We start from the raw sequence: 19756 nt of genomic DNA on the forward strand, positions 1-19756 counted from the left end.
GATATAAATGCAAAACTGAACGTGTGCATTTTGGAAACTGTTGGGGAATACCAACCATCATTTAAAAAAAATGACATTGCGGAGTTTTGTACGCTTGCGTGAAACGTCAGCATGTGTCTGCGGTGACAGGAGGAGGAGGAGGGGGATGACGAAGAGGAAGAAGACGCGGAGGGTTGGGATGCTGATGCGAGAGAGAGATCGTACGTGACAACATCGGCGGGCAAACGATGGAACTTATTCTCGGTATTTAATCTCTGTTTTTTTATTTCATCGGAGCACAGTGACATTTTGTACGGAAGTATTTTTGGGTCGAGGAAAGAGCAAAGTCGTCACGGTCTGGGTTGGCCCTTATTTTTGAGCTGGATACAGGTGGATTTCCGTAGCAAAGAAATATATATACCATAGACGACGACATCCGCAACACTTAAATTGTGGATTTGTTTATTTATGCACTCGCCGAGGACATGGTGGCGGCCGGTCTGTTTGGCCTGGTACCGAGCTAATAGGCTAATTTGGGCTAGCTCATCACCTAGCCAATAGCAGTGAAGCGGTGGGATGCTGGAAAGGAGGAGCTAATGTTATTTTTCCCAATTCCTTTCAGGAGAAATTCACGAGAATCCCGTAGCAATGGCATTTAAACGCCGGTGTGGACTAATGTTTCTGCCTTGAACTGTTTTGGTAAACCTTACCACGCTCTCATCTTTATGGGGGAGGTAATTTTGCTCACGATGGGATACGATGAGCGAATCGGCTAAGCTAACGTTGACGCAATACTGGTTATAACTGTTTGATTCGAGATGCACTCCGCGTTTTTTCTGGGTTCGGCGCCGAAGTGTTATTCTCGTCGTTTTTACTAATATCTTGACTTAAACGTTTGATGATGTTTGGGCAGAGACTGATTTGGGAAAAGCCATACGTGGACCTGCCATGCACGAAAAAGGCATCAAGTGAGTCAAACCAGACTAAATATTTGGAAACTTTAATATGGCTTAGAGGTAAAAATGGGGAAAATGCGTTCGATATTCGATCATACGTTTGTTGAATGTGGTTGCCGACCTGTCAAGTTAAAAAAAAATGTACTCATTGACATCTGTATAAAACTTATAATCACGGCAAAAGTTTCCACACGCAAGACGGATGCATTAATATTAAGTTGTTCCGCATAACCCTATATAACCTAAGATAAAGTATGACATGCGAATTCGCTTTGGAGATGAGGCGCCCGTAGCCAAAATAGATGGAACCCACGGTGGTGTCTAGCCCTTTGGGGCGTGCGCAGTGGGAGTCCGAGCAAGCGTTTCCTCTTGGATTTCTCAGCCTGGACTCAGACAATGGGGGTCTCCTGTGTCAAAACAACTGTGGTGAAACAGGTTTGCATTTTGGCGACCCCGATCTGACATCTCAGCAAAGTAAAATGGACAAAGTCTACCAGGATGCGCCGGTCGAATTGGATAAACTTTTGTATATTTCCGATTATCCCTGTGGAGATTTGTTTTTTGAAGAGTGCCATTCCACTGCTTCTGACACATCGCCTCACTCGGAAAGAAACAAGGAACCTGATGACTTCATGCTTTCGTGGCTGTTTTCTCCCAACCTCACTGATGTGGTTGGGAAAAACTTTGCATTTGAGGAGGCCTCTCTTGGAGGCAACAGTACCCTCAATGGACAGACTGAGATAATAACCAACAGTAGCACGACAGTGCCGTCTTCCCAATGTAAGTATAATTCTGAATCAAATCCAGCAGATTCACTCATTTCCACAGATCTCCTCTTGGATAAGCAGACTTTTGTCACCTTTGAGTCAGCGGGCGTGTCACACGGTGTCAGTGAAGGACTGGTAGACCTGTCACAAGAGGAGGCCCTGGTACACAACAGGCCAACTTTGTCACGTGAAACTGGAGACAAAGGTTTATTCCCAGATCAAGTGACAGCTCTGCCAGTAAACAGTAGTTTGACCCCACAAGGGCTACCTGAGAACAGCTTTCCACTTAACCACAGCAGCACACTACTGGCTTGTCCTCAAGGATCTTTATTGGAGTTTGAGGGTCCAGAACTTGACGGCGGCCTGACCCTTCATCCCGATAGCCCAGCAGGTGCACAGCTGGATGCAACCCAGGATTCCGACATTAAACACGCTGCCCAAACGATATGCAGGACTTTAGATCTCCAAGACGAGAATGACTCACCTCCTGCGATTTCGTCGCTGGCAGACTCTCCGGCTGAGGATGTCATCATCAGAGGTGATCTCAGCTGTGGGAGCTTCTCTGTGGAAGGTACACCAAATGATTTGATGGAAAGCAAAATCTGCACCACTGCCGAGCATCGAGCCAACGATGAAATGGCTTTGGATTTTTGCTCAATCGCTGATAGAGTCTGCAGTGAGGGACCGTGGAACTTGAAGCCACAGGAGGGAGTAAATGATGAAACCGCTCCTGATGTGACGACAGAACAGAGGGAAGAGGAACTGCCGCCGCCTGTTAACAATCTGCAAGATTTTGATGTTCTGGAGTTGAGCAATTGCACAGAAAAGACTGGATGGACGATTGAGCCAAGTGTGGAGACGGTTGCTCTCTCCAAGATGGTGGGAGATGACTCACTGCCAATGGTTTCAGCTGTCAACACAAGAGAAGAAGATGCCTCCCCTCTCAAAACTGTATTTGATGCTTTAGACCAGGACGGAGATGGCTTTGTTCGGATTGAGGAGTTTATGGAGTTCGCTACTGCCTATGGGGCTGACCAGGTAAGATGTTTTTCATGAAGTAACTTGATTCATTTACTTGGAAGGCTCCATGTTGATGTTGATGTTAAGATAAAGTCAGGTAAGGCCCCACTGAAGGCCCAGGAACCAAATGCACTGCCTTTTCGCCTTTTTTACCCTTTGACAATTCGAGACCCGCCAAAACCAGCGTTCAAAAATAAGTCTTCAGTATCCCTGCGAGCGAGCTCATTGTCGCTAATTGCTTCTACACTAGGGTGTCACTTATGTATATTTGCTGCCAACCTCTCCCAATTTCCTTCGCTAAAGAAGCTCAGCGTCACATGACTGAAACCGCCGCGGGAATAGTCTTTCATGCATTCACGGGCCGTTCCAGCGCGAGGATTTGGGTTATCATCTAAACACGTCCGTCAAGCATATTGGTCGCATCGGCCTGGCGTTTCCTCCATATGTTAAAAAACATGCGCTCGTTTTCTCATTTGCATAGTATTAGCTCTCAGGGGATTATCTCCTGTGAAATGTCTGACGTCGGCCTCCGTGCATGACCCTCAACCATTTACTGCATCTCACATTATGACATAAATACTCTCTAACGAGGGCATCTGGCCCAGTTCATGTCTTCGGCATTCATGGATCACCCCGCAGAGAATTGTGAAGGCTTAAGAGTCAAATATATTTTCCTGACTTGGTTGCAGGCCGCAGGCTGCTCACTATTTTGTGTGAATGTGAAGCACAAAGCCGTGCTGTTGTCACATAGTTAGTCAACTATCGACTCCACCTGTTGTTATGCATGTGAGGACCCGAGGGAAGTGTTTATTTTATCAATTCTTCCCATAGTTTCCAGTCTGGAAACCTGTCAGCTCTGTAATTTCCTGCTTGCTGAAAATAAGCATTTTCATTTGTCTCTGTCGTGAATAGGCGCTTTAAACCACACAGTGGATAGTCAAATCCTCATTCAAGGGATGTTACACGTCACTGAGTGGTGGAGCACTGCCTGCGTGCCTGATGTTGACACCATATGCTCATGGAGACTTGAATAACCTCCATGCCTAATTAGTTCTGATCCGAGAGATTACAAAATTGACCAGAGTTGGAACGCGGTGCTATTTTAGCCGCCTATTAAAGGAAAAAAAAACAACAACAACACAGAGCAGCCTTTGGAATCGCAGGGATGTTATCAAGCACATGTGGGATATAAAAAGCCAGTGGGAGTGTTGGCCAAGTAGATAATTGAGTTGAGATCTGATATCAGAATCACTGCCATAAGCTTACTGGCGGAGGTGACTGTGACTAAAGCCTCCGATTTATGTAAGAGAGATAAACCACCAAGCTTCATTCACATGTCGTGATGGTGAAGTGAATGATTTTGGACCAGACGTCCGCTTTTGTTTGACCCGGTTCCTTGCAAATACGGCAACAGCTCAGCATTTGCCTACTTGTCCACGTTGGGCTTGTGCGTACGCATGCAAATGTCTTCAGTGGAATTATTCCAGGATACGATAGCTGTCGTGTGCAAAGACGGAGGTGAACCCGTGAATTCTGCAAGCCCCGAACCAGCTGAGCGAGTTGCGATTCTTTTCTGTCTCTAGAGCGCTAAAAGTCAGCCTGCCGCTTATGCTGTGCCGCTACGACTGCTGTGGGGGAAAAAGGAACAAGTGCTCCTTTAAACGCGTGCGCTCTGGTGCAGTTTTGAAGGCATTCCAAGCCCTCTTGCTAACCACCACGCTGACTGGTTTTGACACCAATTGTGCACAAAAGCCACGCCGAGCTGTATTGTGGCGGCAACCCGCTTGTCCGTCGACACTCCCAACCCCACTTTTAGCCGGCCTGCCTCCTCTGTGCTTTTTTGCGCTGCCCCTCTAATCCACAATGGAATGCTCACTGGCCTGAATTGTGTCTACTATCCATAATTTTTTTTCTCTTCTCTTTTTACCAATCTATTTGCATGTCTGTCAGCCTTGCAATCATTTTATTAGCACTTTGGATGGGAATTATTGTGACATCCTCTCTCCCTAAGGCAAACTCTTCCACCAAAAGCGTATTCTTCTGAAAAAGGCATGTAGGGGGTGCGATCAGGCGTGCCCCATCACTGATTAGACACAAATAGAAGAGCCATAAATAAAAAAAAACACCACATGCTCGGCCGACCAGAAGAGCCGCAAAAACACCTTTGAGTTCAGGCCTTGTATAGTGTTTGCGTTTGGGATTTGCAGTGTCGTAGTGCCGAATATTGCACATCAGGGAAACTATCATTTTGTATATTCCATAAAGTCAATCTCATGTCAGTTCGTCTTGGCCCTGCTGGTCTGTGGTTTGGATTTTGTACCGCCTTCAGAATAGCAATGCTCTTCAGACTGAGTCCTCACGCTGCAATCACACCTCCGCTTTCTCACATCACCCCCGTGGAGGTGTTTCTGCTTCGCCAAAAGTGAAATGGAAAAGATGAGTCGTCGTGGTACTTCAATTTAGGAGTGCGCTAACTCGGTCATTCCCAATTCATCTTCATTTATTTATCATGTATGTGATTGCGTGCCACCGCTCAAGATAAGGTAGTCCAAGCACATCAGCTTGTTTGCAAGAGTAACCCTACACAAAATTAGACACAACACGATGGTCCGCTACGCACAATAAAAGTGTTCGGAGAGCGCGGAAGACTTGCAATTTGACCATAATAAAGGGTTTGTGTCATCTTCTGCACCGTGGGCATGTGGCAGGTTGTTATTTGTGTGTCGGTTTTGATTGTTTGCTGCAGCTGCCGCAAAAAAAAAATCTTCTCCAAGGCAGCCCCGCCACAAAGTTGGCATTGGCGATGGACCCTGGAGTTTCTGCACATTTTTTTTTTTTTTACCCAGGACGGATCTGCTCCAATTTCATGTTATTTTTATTCTCCAAGGCGCTGCATCGCCGGAAGCATGTTCTTGTTGCTAGGTTACCGCCTGATGGAATATACAGTATGTAGGTGCCCTTACGTAACCCGTTGAACACTGGTGTGCCGATATTTCTGTGCGCAACCAACTGCTTCTCATGAGCTTGCAAGCGGGGTTTTTTCCCCCCCTTCTAATCCACCGTATGCAAATGGTTGCACTTTGCGCATATCAACATCCTTGTAAAATTTGAATTTCACGCATAAAATGAAACTTGCATAACATCTATTGGTTTATTTTTTGACTCTGAATCTTGATCTTCAGGTAAAAGATCTGACCAAGTTTTTGGATCCCAGTGGGCTGGGAGTCATCAGCTTTGAAGACTTCCACCGAGGAATTTCTGCTATCGGCAATGGAGGCGAGTGAACACGCATTTTAGTGGTGTTTTAAAGTTAGCTTGATTTCATGGAGTTTTGTAAAGGTCGCCTGAAGTGAATCAAAGAGAAATGTCAGCACCAGATTGTTGCTGTGCCGCATAAAAGCACTGCTTGCCTCCACCCGCTCACCCATATTGACCCCATTAGACTCCCCCCCCCCCCCCCCCCCCCCCAAAGCTTTCTGTCTTGAATAGGTCCGGTTACCCCGAGACATGAATAAGAGATGCGTTTGAAAGCCAGAGCCGCACGAACGCGTGTGCACGTTGGTTTCAGTGCTCGACTGAGGGCAGAGAGTCCTGTTCGCCCTCAATAATTTAACGCTCCCCTTCTCTCTCTGTCTCTCTGGGACCTGCGCAGTGTTTTTTTTATTTATTTATTTTTCTTAATTGTTCGGGTTCTCAGTCATTATTAGTTGAATGTAAAACTCTCAGGAAGATATGAAACATACAGTATGTCAACACTATTTGTTGTTGATCAGAAAACCGAGCTGGAACGAAATAGGTGGTGAACTGCTCGAAAGTGTGCGATGGCTGTATTTTACTTGTGTATTTTCTTGGTCGTCTCGATCCTGCGGTCACTGCCCGTTGGAAAGCCTTCTCGGCTTTACGACTAATTGTTGATGTGCGCACAACATCCATGACCGGAAGCAAAATCTGCTTTTCAAATATCCTATCCTGTGTCTGAAACTTTGAGTAAGGGGCAGGTATTTCTTTTTAATAAAAAGGAAAAGGCTGCAAGCTGCAGCTTATGGAAACGTCTCCTCCCTTGTAGCCGCTGTGGCATGTCTGCAGTCTAATCAAACTCAAATGGCCTGCGGTGTGTGCAAGTATCAGGCAGAAGGATATCCCGGCAAAGTACCGAGTCTACTCGGCTCTTGCTTTTTCACCGGGGCGCATTAAAAGCTTTGTTAGGCTGATACACACGACTCCATCTCGTCCATCTCGGGTTGCACCCCTTGTCCTTGGTTGTGTTTGGATACAAGTTTGCGATTGGCCCCTGTATTGTTTTGCTGGTGTATCTGTCACGGGATGCGCCGTAGCCCCTGAAATGTGAGTGTAAATGTTACGTAATGAGATCTAATACAACCCCCTCACTATTATCCCAAACTCACTCTCTGTTCTAATCACTTTTTTAAAGGTAAAAGGTGACTTCACCTATTTACTCTCCTTGTCCTTCACGAATGCTATTTGTACGTACGCACCCATTACTCCTCTCCCCCGTGTTTGCAGAGCTTCCTTTGCACAGTGATGTCATGTTTACACACACGAAACACGTCTTCCCTCTCCTATCTGCAGGTCCCGAGCCTCAGCTGTACAGGGCAAACTACAGTCCGGGCGACGGAGCTGTTGGGTGTCCGGAAGAATATGACGAGGTGGGACGCTGCACACAAAGGTCGTGTTTTGCCGCTACTTCCTGTCGTCGCTCGCGGTAGCTCCGAGTTGACGAGTTGAACTCTCGGTGCACTCTCACTCTTGCCGCTGCAACCGACCGAGCGAGCGGCTCGCAGGGCTATCATTACCGCTCTGAGAATATTCCACCAACCCGGTTTGGCTGACGTTGAGTATCATCTGGCAGGCTGAGCTTGACAAGATTCTTTGACAAATATTGAACTGGGCGTATCACGAAAAAGTCTTACACGAGTATGGGCTGTTTTTGTACTTGTGGTTTGCATATCTGACATTCCTGTGCACCACGCCAAATTTGTATATTTAAGCATCGTATTGTTGCTGGCGTCTGCAAAAAAACGTAACCGTTTTCTGCCGCTGTGTGCATTTTTGAACAATGGAGTGTCATGATGAGTGTTGCTTTAACCTTCTCCTGCCGGCCCAAGTGCCCCGCTTGGTTTCTTAGAACACGGCTGCTTCAGATGTGCATGTGCAGACAAGAAATCATTCGGGAGAGTAGATTAAAGTCAACTTTGTGTTGCGCGCTGTATGGAATTTATGTTAGCTATACAGTATCATAGCTACACATAATTCAGGGTCTACTGTGAATGTAAAGTCACAATTGCAATTATCGGAGTGCCCTCATTTGGTGTGGCGTAGAAGTGCAGTCCGGCGTATGCGCAAAGCGGACATCAGGGGTTCTGTCGACCAACACAAAAACGACTGCAAAATGTCAAGAAACTTTGTGGAGGGGCGGCTGGAAAATTCATTGGCAGGATCCAAAGGTGTGTATTCCTCAATATTGGTGGAGATTTTCCACAGTTTTAAAATACTCTTCTAATAAATTGCAATCGCAATATAGCGGGGAAAATAAATATATGTTGCGCAGTTAATGCAAATATTGAGCCACTGTTAATGTGATGAAGCCAAAGGCAATTGCTGTGCCTGCGGGTGTGACTGGTGGCTGTGAGCAATGTTTGTTTGCATCTTATTGAAGTAGTCCCCCCCTCCCTGTGTCCACAGGCTTGTTTTTCCACTCAGAAAAGGGTGCCTCCTCAATGGTGGCACTGTTCCGCCACTGTTTGCTTTCAAAACAAGCAAAGTGATGCTGAGCGGCACAAGGCCCCTCGCCCCCCAGTTATTCCTACACCTCACATTTCCCTCTGTTATTATGAAACACCTTTTAAAACCACGCCCCCAAAACTTAAACAAAAAGGCAAAAATCACTCAAGCTACCGAACAGTCCCCAGTTGTTCATCTGTAATGCAGACACATGGCAAGAGCAGTTATGCAACGCTTTCACGATGTGCACTTTGAGATATTGCGGAGGCGCCCCGTCCCTAATTATCGTGACGGCGTTGAAGCCCGAGAAAGATTACGTCGTCGCCATGGTGTTTTATCTCGCCGCCGGTCGGGGAAACGTTACAGCCGACTCACTTTTAGACTTTGGTCTCCACCCCCTGTGACCACCCAGCGGAACCGAACGTGTGTACAGGACTTTCCATTTTTCAAAGCAGCTCTGTCTCAGCGTGAGGGTGGAGGTTAAGGAAGCGTTTTAGGATGCGCTCGTGGCAGGCCAGCTTTCCTGTCTGTGAATGGTTTCGGACATGGTGGGTAGCTCTTTTTGCCCAACTTCTCTTGACGCGTCGTTCTGCCCGGTACGCCTTCCATTGTGACTCACCTGTCTTGAATCCATTGTTGCTTTACAGCCAGGACACAATTTGGTGTCTAGACGCTTCAAATCCACTCTCTATCTTTTTATAATAAGCTTGTTTTGTTGAAACCTTCGAGGCGTTTTGCTTCTACACGCTGTCTTGAAAAGCAGCAGACTGCCTCTGAAGTCTGCTCACGGCGTGTCGTTTGTTTTGGTCGTCATTCCGTGGCATCAGTTCCAATGGCGGCGTTGAGATTTTTTTAAATTTTTATTCCACAGTCTTTCTGAACTTTTTCGCCTGTCGTCATTTGTTGCTGAAATTGTCTTGACATTTTAATGCCAATCTGCAACAACTAAGTTGGTATATAGTTGTCGGAGTCATTGGACAAGTATTTGTTTTAATTTATAAAGGTTCAGATCTCTGCGTGCAGTGAGTTTTTGTTGTTGTTGTCGTTGTTGAAAATGAGTCTTTGTGTGACTGCAGCAAAATGAGGTGACGGACAGCGCGTACCTGGGTTCCGAGAGCACGTACAGCGAATGCGAGACCTTCACGGACGAGGACACAGGTGCCCTCGTGCCCCCGGAAATGCACGAGGATGTGGACACGGACAGCGGGATCGAGGCTGCACTTCATGACCCCGAAGAGGCCATCAATAGGTTGGTGGAACGGCACACGCAACGTCCTTTCTCTGCTTGTTACATTTTTGGAAATTATTTTATTACATTTTTTTTATGCCATCTGCTGGAATTAAACAAGCGTGTGGAAACTGCGACAAACGTTCAGCTAAAGCGGCGTTTCCGATGATAGATGAATGAAGATATTTGTCGTGAATCAATACTAGTGGCTAATTTCCCACGGCACACTTGACCTTATTGTTTGAGCCAAAAGTTAAGCTTAGCCAGCGCACTGACCCTTCACGTTGGTCATGTGATGTCAGTGCCAGCGCCAGATAAGTGACTGTCGGAGTTCTACTCGGGTCAGCAGACGGTCGGGTTAATTGGCAGCATAGCTTAGTATTCTTGTGCGGTTACTGTAGGCCCATCTGTGTTTTCCTCGAAGAGCCGGCAAAAAAATGTAACACACGAGCACACGACAGTGCGCTGCTGGAATGTTGACTGTTGATGTTTCAGGATAGCCGAAACTTGGCCACTTTGCTGAGATAACTTGAGATGGAAGACCTTGAACCGCAGAGGTCCTTCCACTTCTGTTCAAACAAATCCACTATGTTGTCATTCCTTTTGGGTGGGAAAAGATGGAAAGGATTGCAGTACCGACCCCAGAAAAGATTTTCTTTTGGCTGAGAAGATTTAAAGTGACAGATGCATTTTCATTCAACATCCCCCCCCCCCCCCCCTGGATATCTTATTTCAAAATGTCTTGTCTCTAGTTTTGATCGTGTTTAGGGCAAATGCCAACTGCTGACTTTGTGATCTGCCCCGGCCTCCTTGATGAATGATGACCGCATTTGGCCTTCCCTTCCAGCCTTGAATTCCAGGAAGTGTTGAGCTCAGCTCTTTTGTTGTTTTCCCCAAAATGCCTTTTTTTCTTCTTTCTTTCTCTTGGAGTAAGACGATTTTTCTCCATTGCCCATTCACACCGTCTCACTGACGGGAACACTGTTCCAATGTTCTGATGTCACCTGCTCTCCCTCTTTCCTTTATCCTTGCCAAACGTTGAACCTCATTTCTTGTATGAAAATCACTTCCTGGTCGATTAATTTCTGGCATTTTCCAGATTCTGGTTTTGCTACCCGATCAAGTTAGCATGGCTATCTCTGTAGCCTTGGACTGAAAACGAGTGTAGTGGATGCTACTATGGTCTGAGTGAGGGATTTAAGACTGTAACAGGATTAGCCCCCCCCCCCTTAACCCCAACCCTTCTCTGTCCAAGTGCTGTCCCCACACACATTTGGCTCTCGGACAGTCAGCTGGACCGTCTGATGGCTGTTGCTTAGCCTCAAATCTGATTAACCCACTCCCAGTCAGCCCTGATTCAGTCTGCTGGTAAGCACAGACGCTACATTGCACCCTTTACACGGCAGTTTTGGCTCTTTGGAGTCTTGGATTTTGTTTGAAGTTCAACCGTAAGATTTCAGGATTCCACTCTGGTTGGCTGGGGTTTTAACCCCAGTTGCTCCGAGGCTTTCACGCCAGAGCATCGGCGGGCGTTTAGCGATGCGTTCTCTTTCCTCACCGGGACTCTGCGTGAGGGACCTCAATTTGGGGACATGCACCAAGAGCCTGGGTAAAGGGTAAGTGGCTGGTGCATTGGTGTTGTTACAGTTTAACCAGTTCATGTTTATTCAGAGCAGTGTGTTTTTTTGTAAACCTTAACCCATCCATCTTGGTGTTAACGTGGTTTCAGTTAGCAAAACACTTGTGTTGTGAACAAGCCAAATGTTGCCTTGTATTTGTGTGCTGAGAGAGCGAGCTTTTCTGCTGATTGGGACATCCTCATCCTGAGTGCACGAGGCTCTCGACGTATCCCGTCGGAAAACAGGAAGAGTCATCTTTCCAGCTTGCAAAAATAAGATCAGTGGGTTTATTTTCTGAATGGTGTGGAGCTTTAAATTCCCAGGCGCCAAATGGTTTTTCTGTTGGGCTTTGTACATGCACCTTCTAGTCACATAAGGGTTTCTTGACCCAGACAAAGATGCCTTTGGGATTAATGTGAATGATCAGATTAGCCATCGCTCAACTGTTCTTGTTGCCATATTAATTGCACTTGTTAGAATTTTTTGAAGTGTTGTTTTGTTTCCCCTCCCCGCCCTAAAAGGTTCTCACTCAACTCGGAGCTGCACAACCCCTCCCTGGTGGCGGTCATCGGCGGCGAGGAGGAGCATTTTGAAGATTTCGGGGAGAGCAATACGTCAGAGCTGCTGCTCGAAAGTGCCGAGGAGGGCGCCGATATCGCGGTTGACTGCCCTCTGGCACAGACCCCTCAGCAGATCGATGTCTCCGCTCTGCTCTCTCCGAGGTACGCTCCCTATTTATTAATGACATCATTTTCCAATACGGTCATCATTGTGGCATTTCCCTAAAGGGAGAGTGACTATAATATGTTGCAGACTGTTCAACCAGTCCTGCACATATTACATACAGATAATAAAGACAAACACAAGCATGGGTTATTTAACCCTTTCATCCACCCTGTAACCTGATAACATGATAAGCTGTCCGCTGTAGTAACCGCCGTCCCCGAAAGGGTTAGTTACTCAAATAAGCTATTTCACATCGTACATAGTATCCATTCAATGTGAGCACTAAAGTTTTCCCACCCCTGATTTCGAGACTCTGAGGTCAAAACACGATAAGATATCTCCCAAGCGTCCTTTCCAACACCGTCTCTCCTTTTCTCGTGAAGGGCACGATAAATAAAGATAGTTCATTCCTCATGTCTCACTCCAAATTTATTTACACACGTCTCTATCCAACGAGGGACTTTTCCCCCCCAGCGTTTCTTCTCCACTCTTATTTCCCAGATACCGTTCTGATCTTGTATCAAGTTTTGGTCATTCTCACGTGAATACGTCACACGTTTCTCAAATTTTTTTTTTTTTTTTTTTAAGATTACATCGCATACAGAAAATGTTGCTCAGTTTTGAGAAAATGATACTGCGTCCCACAGACTTCACCCACTCGGTGTGAATGCGTCATACTCGGCAGTAGCAGCCTACACACACACACACACACACACACACACACACACACACACACACACACACACACATATTTGCCTTCACGTTATGAGTGTGTTTGACTACTTGTAAATTTGCCTCACTTCCTCTCAGAACGACGCGAGCATGTCCGTGAGATAAAAATGGCTCAGGGCAATAACGTGTACGACCATCAAGTGACACCTTGACTGGCATTCATTTTGACGCAGCGTTTGTGCCTCAGCGAGCAAAAACCTGTGCCAGGTGGTTGCATAATGGAAGAGCTGACTCACTCCTTGAATGAACAATCAGCTTGTAGCATGGCCGTGAGGAGCGCGCACAGGCTTCCCCGTTGAATTACGACACGATGTATTCAATCCGTTTTCTGTGGGGGGGTTCATACTGTTGCTACTTGGTAGTAGTAGTGTTCCTAAAACATGGCGAACCCTTACAAGGAGCCATTCCAAGCAGCTTGTCATTGATCAAAGTGTTTGTCACGTTAAAATCTGCTAAAAAGAGTGTCGCAAAAGAGCTCTGAGCTCACGTAGCAAGAGTAAGTGTTACCTACGTGGAGGGGAATGCCTTGTCCACCTGAGAACGTTTCCTTACACTTTGCCCACTTCATACCTCCGAAGTACCTCATGGGTCTTTTCCCACCTTGATGCACCTCCTGCTTGTCTGTCACTCACCACTTGTGTTCTCGCCCTCTTCCTTCCCTCCTTCTTGCAGTGCACCCGCTCCTCTCCCCGACTGCTTTCAGAGCTTCCTCAAGGAGGAGGCGCTGGACTTTTTCTGTAGCCAATGTCACAAACAAATAAGTCGCCTGGAGGACCTCTCCACCCGCCTCAATTTCCTAGAGATGACTAGGTAACGCACGTCTGCTCTGTGGCGCCGTGTGCAGTGTTGCAGTGGTGTGTTAGCTGACACGGGTGACGCGCGTTGCTGTCACGTTGTGCATGTTGTGATGGATTTGCGCCAACGCAGCATAAATGAGACATATTTTGGAGGAACGAGTCTACTCTTCAAAAGTAACGTGCATTAAAAATTTCAACTTAAGAGGACATTTTAAGTTTATAGTGCATTTCTGATTCACCCTGAAATGTCACCAGATCGCCCTAGTTGCCCTAACGTTTTGTGAGTAGTGTATTTTTTATTGTTTGATTGTCTTGCCCTAGTTACTGACACTCTTAAATAATACTCGATATCACAGGTGAGTCATGACTTTTTGTTCCCTCCCGCTTCACATTTTTGAGTTACACGGTCACTCTTTGAATAAAGCATTTCAAAAAGAGCCGTTGATTAGAAAAGACTCGCTGATCCGGGATTACTGGCAAGTAGCAGAGTTACGGTAACCCTGAAATCCCATTTGATTTGCCTTTGGTGGTAAAATGGTGGAAGGGAGCACGATGACCGAAGAACATCATGGTTGCGCTTTGCTCACTCATGCCTTATCGTTTGATGGCGAAGAAAAAAACTAAGCCGAGATCAGCACTTTTTAGATTCACTCTGCTTCCACGGGGGAGCGCTTGTTGTGTTGTCTGTATTTTGCTTCTGCGATTTTGACCGTAATAGTTTTTGAATTCGTCAAGCCCCCTTTTGCTCCACTAGCAGAGCAGGGATGGCACTGATAACAGCTAACAGGAGATGGTGTCTCCTTCCTCCATCAGTCTTCTCTTCCTGACCGCTTTCCTGTTGTTCTTTCTTCCAATCCAGTGCTGGCAAAAGACTGTCCAGCAAGAAGGTGGCAAGGTAAGCCAAAGCTGCACATAATTTTGTTTTTCAATTCATTAAATAATAGGCATTTGAAGTCCTGCATAAGCGTGATGGTAAGCTCTGTTTTGCCCCTTACACATTTAGACATCTTCTGCAGAACAGCTCAATAACGCTGGACACGGTGAGCGACCTCACCCGTGACATCCTGGAGCTGGCTGACAATGACATCACAGACAAGGTGAGCCGTCACACATTAGCTTCATGTTGTCGTCGAAAGAAGCGTTCGCACCGCTTTGAAAGTTCCGCTCATCGTTTGCGTTGAACCCTTGGCAGATGCTACTACTCGAGCGTCGCGTGGCAGAGCTGGAGAAGGAGTCGGAAACTTCGGGCGAGCAGCACGCGCGCCTGCGGCAGGAGAACCTTCAGCTCGTGCACCGCGCCAACGCCTATGAGGAGCAGCTGAAGGAGCAGGAGCTGCTCGCCGATGAGCAGCTGCAGCACGAGATCCGGCGCCACAAGGAGGCTCTGAGCAAGCTGGAGAGGGAGAGAGGACTGGAGATGGAAAACCTGCAGTCCAGGTACATTCCGGTTCCAATCTAATCCTCCTCTAAATACCACCGCTGTCACGTCGCAATTATGAAAGCATCAGAACTATACAAGTATGCAATTTAGCAGCACGCAAGCAACACACTAATTTAGCAACTACAAAATGTTTCGCGTGTTGTCCAGGTTACAGCCAGGAAGTGAAACAGTTGGCTCTACACTGCCACCATGTGGCAATATAGAGCCACCCAATTTCAGTGCTGACATGAGGGAGTATCAACATCGTAGTCTTGTTTATGTTTTCTCCTCAGATTGCAGCAGCTGGATGAGGAGAATAGCGAGCTGAGGTCCTGTGTTCCTTGTCTACGAGCAAACATCGAGAGGTTAGAGGAGGTCAGTGTAACGGCTCCTTCTTATTCCTACCGCAGTCAGTCGAAACCATCCCGGTTAATGTTTGCCTTCCTTTTTTCTTTTGTATTTTTAAATTTTTTTTTTTTTTCAGGAGAAACTGAAGCTCGAAGACGAGGTAGACGTCATGACCGTCAAGTGGCAGGATGAGATGGAGACCCGGCAGAAGATGGCCGACAAGCTGAGCCATGAACGGCATCAGAACCAAAAGGAGAAGGAGAGCACGCAGGAGGTGGGTGGGCCTGCTTTCTCAGCGCGTTCAATTGAAGGATTGCATTTTGATGACAATATACATTTAATTTGTATTTGCTGGGTTTAGTGACCAAGCCAGTGTAGATAGCAAAAATTTTACAAATGACTGCTCTCCCCTTCTGTCTCCTGCAGCTGATTGAAGACCTGCGAAAGCAGCTGGAGCACTTGCAATTGTACAAGTTGGAGGCGGAAGCAAAACGGGGCCGCTCGCCCAGCGCCGGGCTGCAGGAGTATCAAACTCGCACCCGAGAAGCGGAACTGGAGCAAGAGATCAAACGACTCAAACAGGTAGAAGATTCGGTCTTGCGTATACTGCGCGTTGGCATCGGTCCATGATCAACTAGGGTACTGACTTGCGGACAAATTCCAGTTACAGAACTATGTCTTAAACGAAGGAGCTGTACTATGAAATATGTCATGTGCACATTCAAATGAATGCTGGTGTATATTCAAAGGGTATTTTTGAGCAATACGTTTTCTTTCATTTTTCTACCTTCTATTGAAGCGGACCACGACTTAGTGACAATGGGAGGATGCGCGTCTGAGATTGACAGTTCAGAACAACGTCTCGAGTACACTGACCTTTCATATATCCCCCACTAATTGCGCGTGCAGTTTTTTTTTCTTCCTGTGCCATTGCCGTGATTCACAGTCGATGTGTGGACTTCCTCTGCAGGACAACCGCAGCTTAAAGGAGCAGAATGATGAGCTGAACGGGCAGATCATCAACCTCAGCATCCAGGGAGCTAAGAGCCTGATGTCTGCTTCCTTTTCCGACTCCCTGGCAGCCGAGATCAACTCTGTGTCCCGCTCTGAGGTGATTCATTCGAAATTTTAGAGCACACACGCACACCTTTTTACTATTTTTTTTTTAAGCTTCTGATCATTCTTTATCTGTATCGCAGTTGATGGAGGCCGTCCATAAACAGGAGGAGATCAACTACAGACTCCAGGACTACATTGATAAAATAATCGTGGCCATCATGGAGTCCAACCCCTCCATCCTTGAGGTCAAATAATCACCATCTGGGTACGAGGGGGGAAAAAGCCACACAGTGACCTCATCATCCAAAATAACAAGTAATCTGATATAAGAATAGAAGATTATTATATTTGTGCGTGCGTGTGTGTGTGTGCGTGTCTGCGCATCAGGCGCTCCTCAGGTTCTGGTGACTTCCATTTATTTTGGTCAAAGGAACCCGAGCCCGGATGAATGCAGGCATGAAACTTAAATCAACCTGCGACCCCCCCCCCCCCCCCCCCCTCATCCTTTAAGTTTTGACCTCAAAAGGAAGGACGAGGCAATTAATTACCTTGAAGGCCTTAAACTCAGAGGAGATGAAACGTATCCTACTAGTTCGCCTCAGTTGCAACTGGAAGTGTCAGGATTAGGACCGCCGTCTCTTGAACCATGCTGCTGACTCATGGGATGAAGCACTGGTCAGCTTGCTGTGGACTTTTTTTGGGTCAACCCAAGTGAAGGACATTTCTATGCCGGAAGGGTTTCTGCTTTTTCGTGTGTGATTTGACTTTTTTTTTTTTTTTTTAATGAAGGACCTCATTGAGTAATGAATTGCATCTTTTGTTTGTTTTGTTTTTGTTTGACTTCGTTTTTTTATTTGTGTTTTTTTTTTGTATGATGAACAAGGGGCCTGGCATTCAGGTGCAAAGGAATTAATTATTCTTATGAGATATGGAGCAATGCTTCCCAACATTTTATTGAGCCAAAGCATTATTTTGGACATCACAAAAATCTCACAACACAACACTAAACAAAAAAAACGTCACAAAACCTCCCAAATTAATTCTACAGTAACTAATTTTCAGGCCAATTCAATGAAAATGGAGAATTTCCAGCAGTGGTTGGGAATCAATGTAGAATTGAGAAAGAAAGGATTAAAAAAAAAACAGCCTCCACCTGATTCCAGTGTTCTTGCTGAGTGAGTGTTTTTTTTTTGTTTGTTTGAGTTCTTGTCAATGAAACTGAGACTGAAAAGATTAACTGCTTACATGTGAAGAGTATGGAAAACCGTTGGAGCATTGATTCAATGTCCTTCATGAGGAGGCTACTAGTGTGTGACACATGCCTACCCGTTGGCTTAGTAGAGCAGTAAGTACACCAGTTTACTAATTAAGTGTAAATGCGCACTAGTAGCGAAAAAATGTGACAGTCGTATAAATGCTCAAACGGTTTTTATATTCGAGTCCAATGGTTGCACTTTGCACTAAATTGTGATTTGTTTTGTTTTTTTTCCAATGGAAGGGATCAAAATGTAAAATGTTTGCGGAGATTTAAAGCACGCTCAGGTGTGGGCTCATGCAATGACCAACCTACGAGGCAATCATAACTGCCACATTTAATCGAAAAAGACTTGGCTCATGGCAGGTTTTACGTCACCGGATGGATTTGGCAGACTTGTCCCGGATGACATACGGAGCAAACCTTGAATCCTAATCTCACTTACTTTTTCTTCAACCCACGTTGCGCACGGATGCTCCACTCGTCTGGACTTTGGAGGACAAATGAAGATCTAAATTTCAGATCTTGCTAGGTTGAAAAGAAAAAAAAAACTGTCCAGCTTTGCTTTCCTCACAAAACGGTCTCATGCTCACGTTGTCACTCACAACGCTTCACCTGCCACTCCTCGGAATATGGCCTTGTATGTAAATGACTTGTAAAGTTTTTTTCTACGCTCATTCTGGATTGTAGGTATTTTTTTAGTCCGAGGGAAACAACAACAACAACAACAAAACATTTATTTTCTCATCTCGAGTGAGAAAAATGCTGAGGCTGCCTCTATTCCTTTCTAGCATGTAGCGTGTACAGTACTTTTACTCTTATTTGGAATCACACAGATATTTATTCAATATGCGACACAAAGGCAACACTTGTCATCTATTCTGCAATGGGGTTTTTTTGTTTTGTTTTGAGGCGAATGTTGAATTCACGGTGACGAGTAATGTGCATATCATCTCAGTGCGTGTGTAGTAATTTGCTGCAAGAGGTCGTTAGTCGAGGTACTCCTCTATATATTGTCGTGGCCGCTCGAGGGTCTTTTCTTATAGATATACAGCTCGTAGAGTCGTCTTCCCGTTTTGGAGTCAGGTACCGCATGGAAACACAGATTTTCATTGTATACTATTCAGGCTACTGACAGTACACGTTTTCTCACTTTGAGCGCGATTGGAGCTTTTCCCTCACGTGATTCATCACAGCGGTGGTTGTCAAAGTGTTGTCAATCACTTTGAGAATTGCGGATTTGCAGTGATGCAGAATCATTCAAGCTTTAGAAATGGGATGATGCCAACGGGCTAAGCGACAACAAAAGTGATTGTTGGAGTGCTATTAAGTCAGACAGTGACATGCAACAGTTCCTTTTTTTTATGCAGAGATGATTGCACTTTAACCACATTGATTTTTTTTAAACCAAATATCTGCTAATGTAACCCCAGTTCATCTGATTCAGAGAGACAGAAAATTAATAAAAAGAAAATCACTCTTCTAGTCTAAAACACTGTGCCCGTTTTTCAAAGATTGCCTCGGAACAAACCTGATAGGAAAAGCACTGACCACACCACAACGATGTTGTTGGTGAAACCTTTGCTGTATATATGAATTGTCATTTTTGAGGATTTTACTCCCACGCTCACTTCCAGTGTCCAAAGAAAATTGCAGGCACCACCCTCACTACATGTGTAGTGCATGATTTGCCATTTATTGTCTGACATGGGAAGATGAAACATTGTAGAAAGACAAAATTGTAAAACTTATTCATATTTTGGGAAATAAATGTATAAATTATAACAGTATTGGTTAAAACAATGTTTTATTTTTATGTTTGGACTATCCCCTGTACATCAAATTACTTGGAGTACATATAAACTGCTCAAGAAAATCAAGGGAACACTTAGTTACATTGTGCTGTTGAAGTAATCCCTTTATTTTTTTGAACAGTATACTTTCAGTCATTGTAAAAAAAGAAATTATAAAAGTAAACAGTGGGATTACGAGTAGGAAAATAAAAGGAATAAAATTAATAGCTGTGTCTGTTTCCTTTATTCCAGTGTTATTTATTTTGCATAATTTATTCATTCATATTCACATTTTACACATTTAAACATGCAAAG

General features: G+C 45.4%; 1 protein-coding gene across 2 annotated transcripts; it reads left to right on the forward strand.

Annotated features, from left to right (window-relative positions):
* The first annotated feature begins 138 nt into the window (after nt 1–138).
* Nucleotides 139–19666, forward strand: rab11fip3 (RAB11 family interacting protein 3 (class II)). 2 transcript variants are annotated; one of them, XM_086138410.1, is made up of 14 exons: nt 139–2740; nt 5905–5998; nt 7313–7389; nt 9541–9713; nt 11833–12033; nt 13442–13579; nt 14426–14461; nt 14570–14663; nt 14759–15003; nt 15280–15361; nt 15471–15608; nt 15761–15916; nt 16305–16445; nt 16534–19666. In XM_086138410.1, exons 1-14 carry the CDS (start codon nt 1238–1240, stop codon nt 16645–16647), a joined length of 3192 nt encoding a protein of 1063 aa, XP_085994536.1. In that variant the 5' UTR covers nt 139–1237; the 3' UTR covers nt 16648–19666. The 2 variants fall into 2 exon arrangements, with proteins under 2 accessions (XP_085994536.1, XP_085994537.1); XM_086138411.1 differs by lacking the exon at nt 13442–13579.
* Nucleotides 19667–19756: the final 90 nt, after the last annotated feature.

This window comes from Hippocampus guttulatus, chromosome 19, assembly GCF_054856545.1.
Source record: "Hippocampus guttulatus isolate MCC_2025c chromosome 19, RoL_Hgut_1.0, whole genome shotgun sequence".
NCBI lineage: Eukaryota > Metazoa > Chordata > Actinopteri > Syngnathiformes > Syngnathidae > Hippocampus > Hippocampus guttulatus.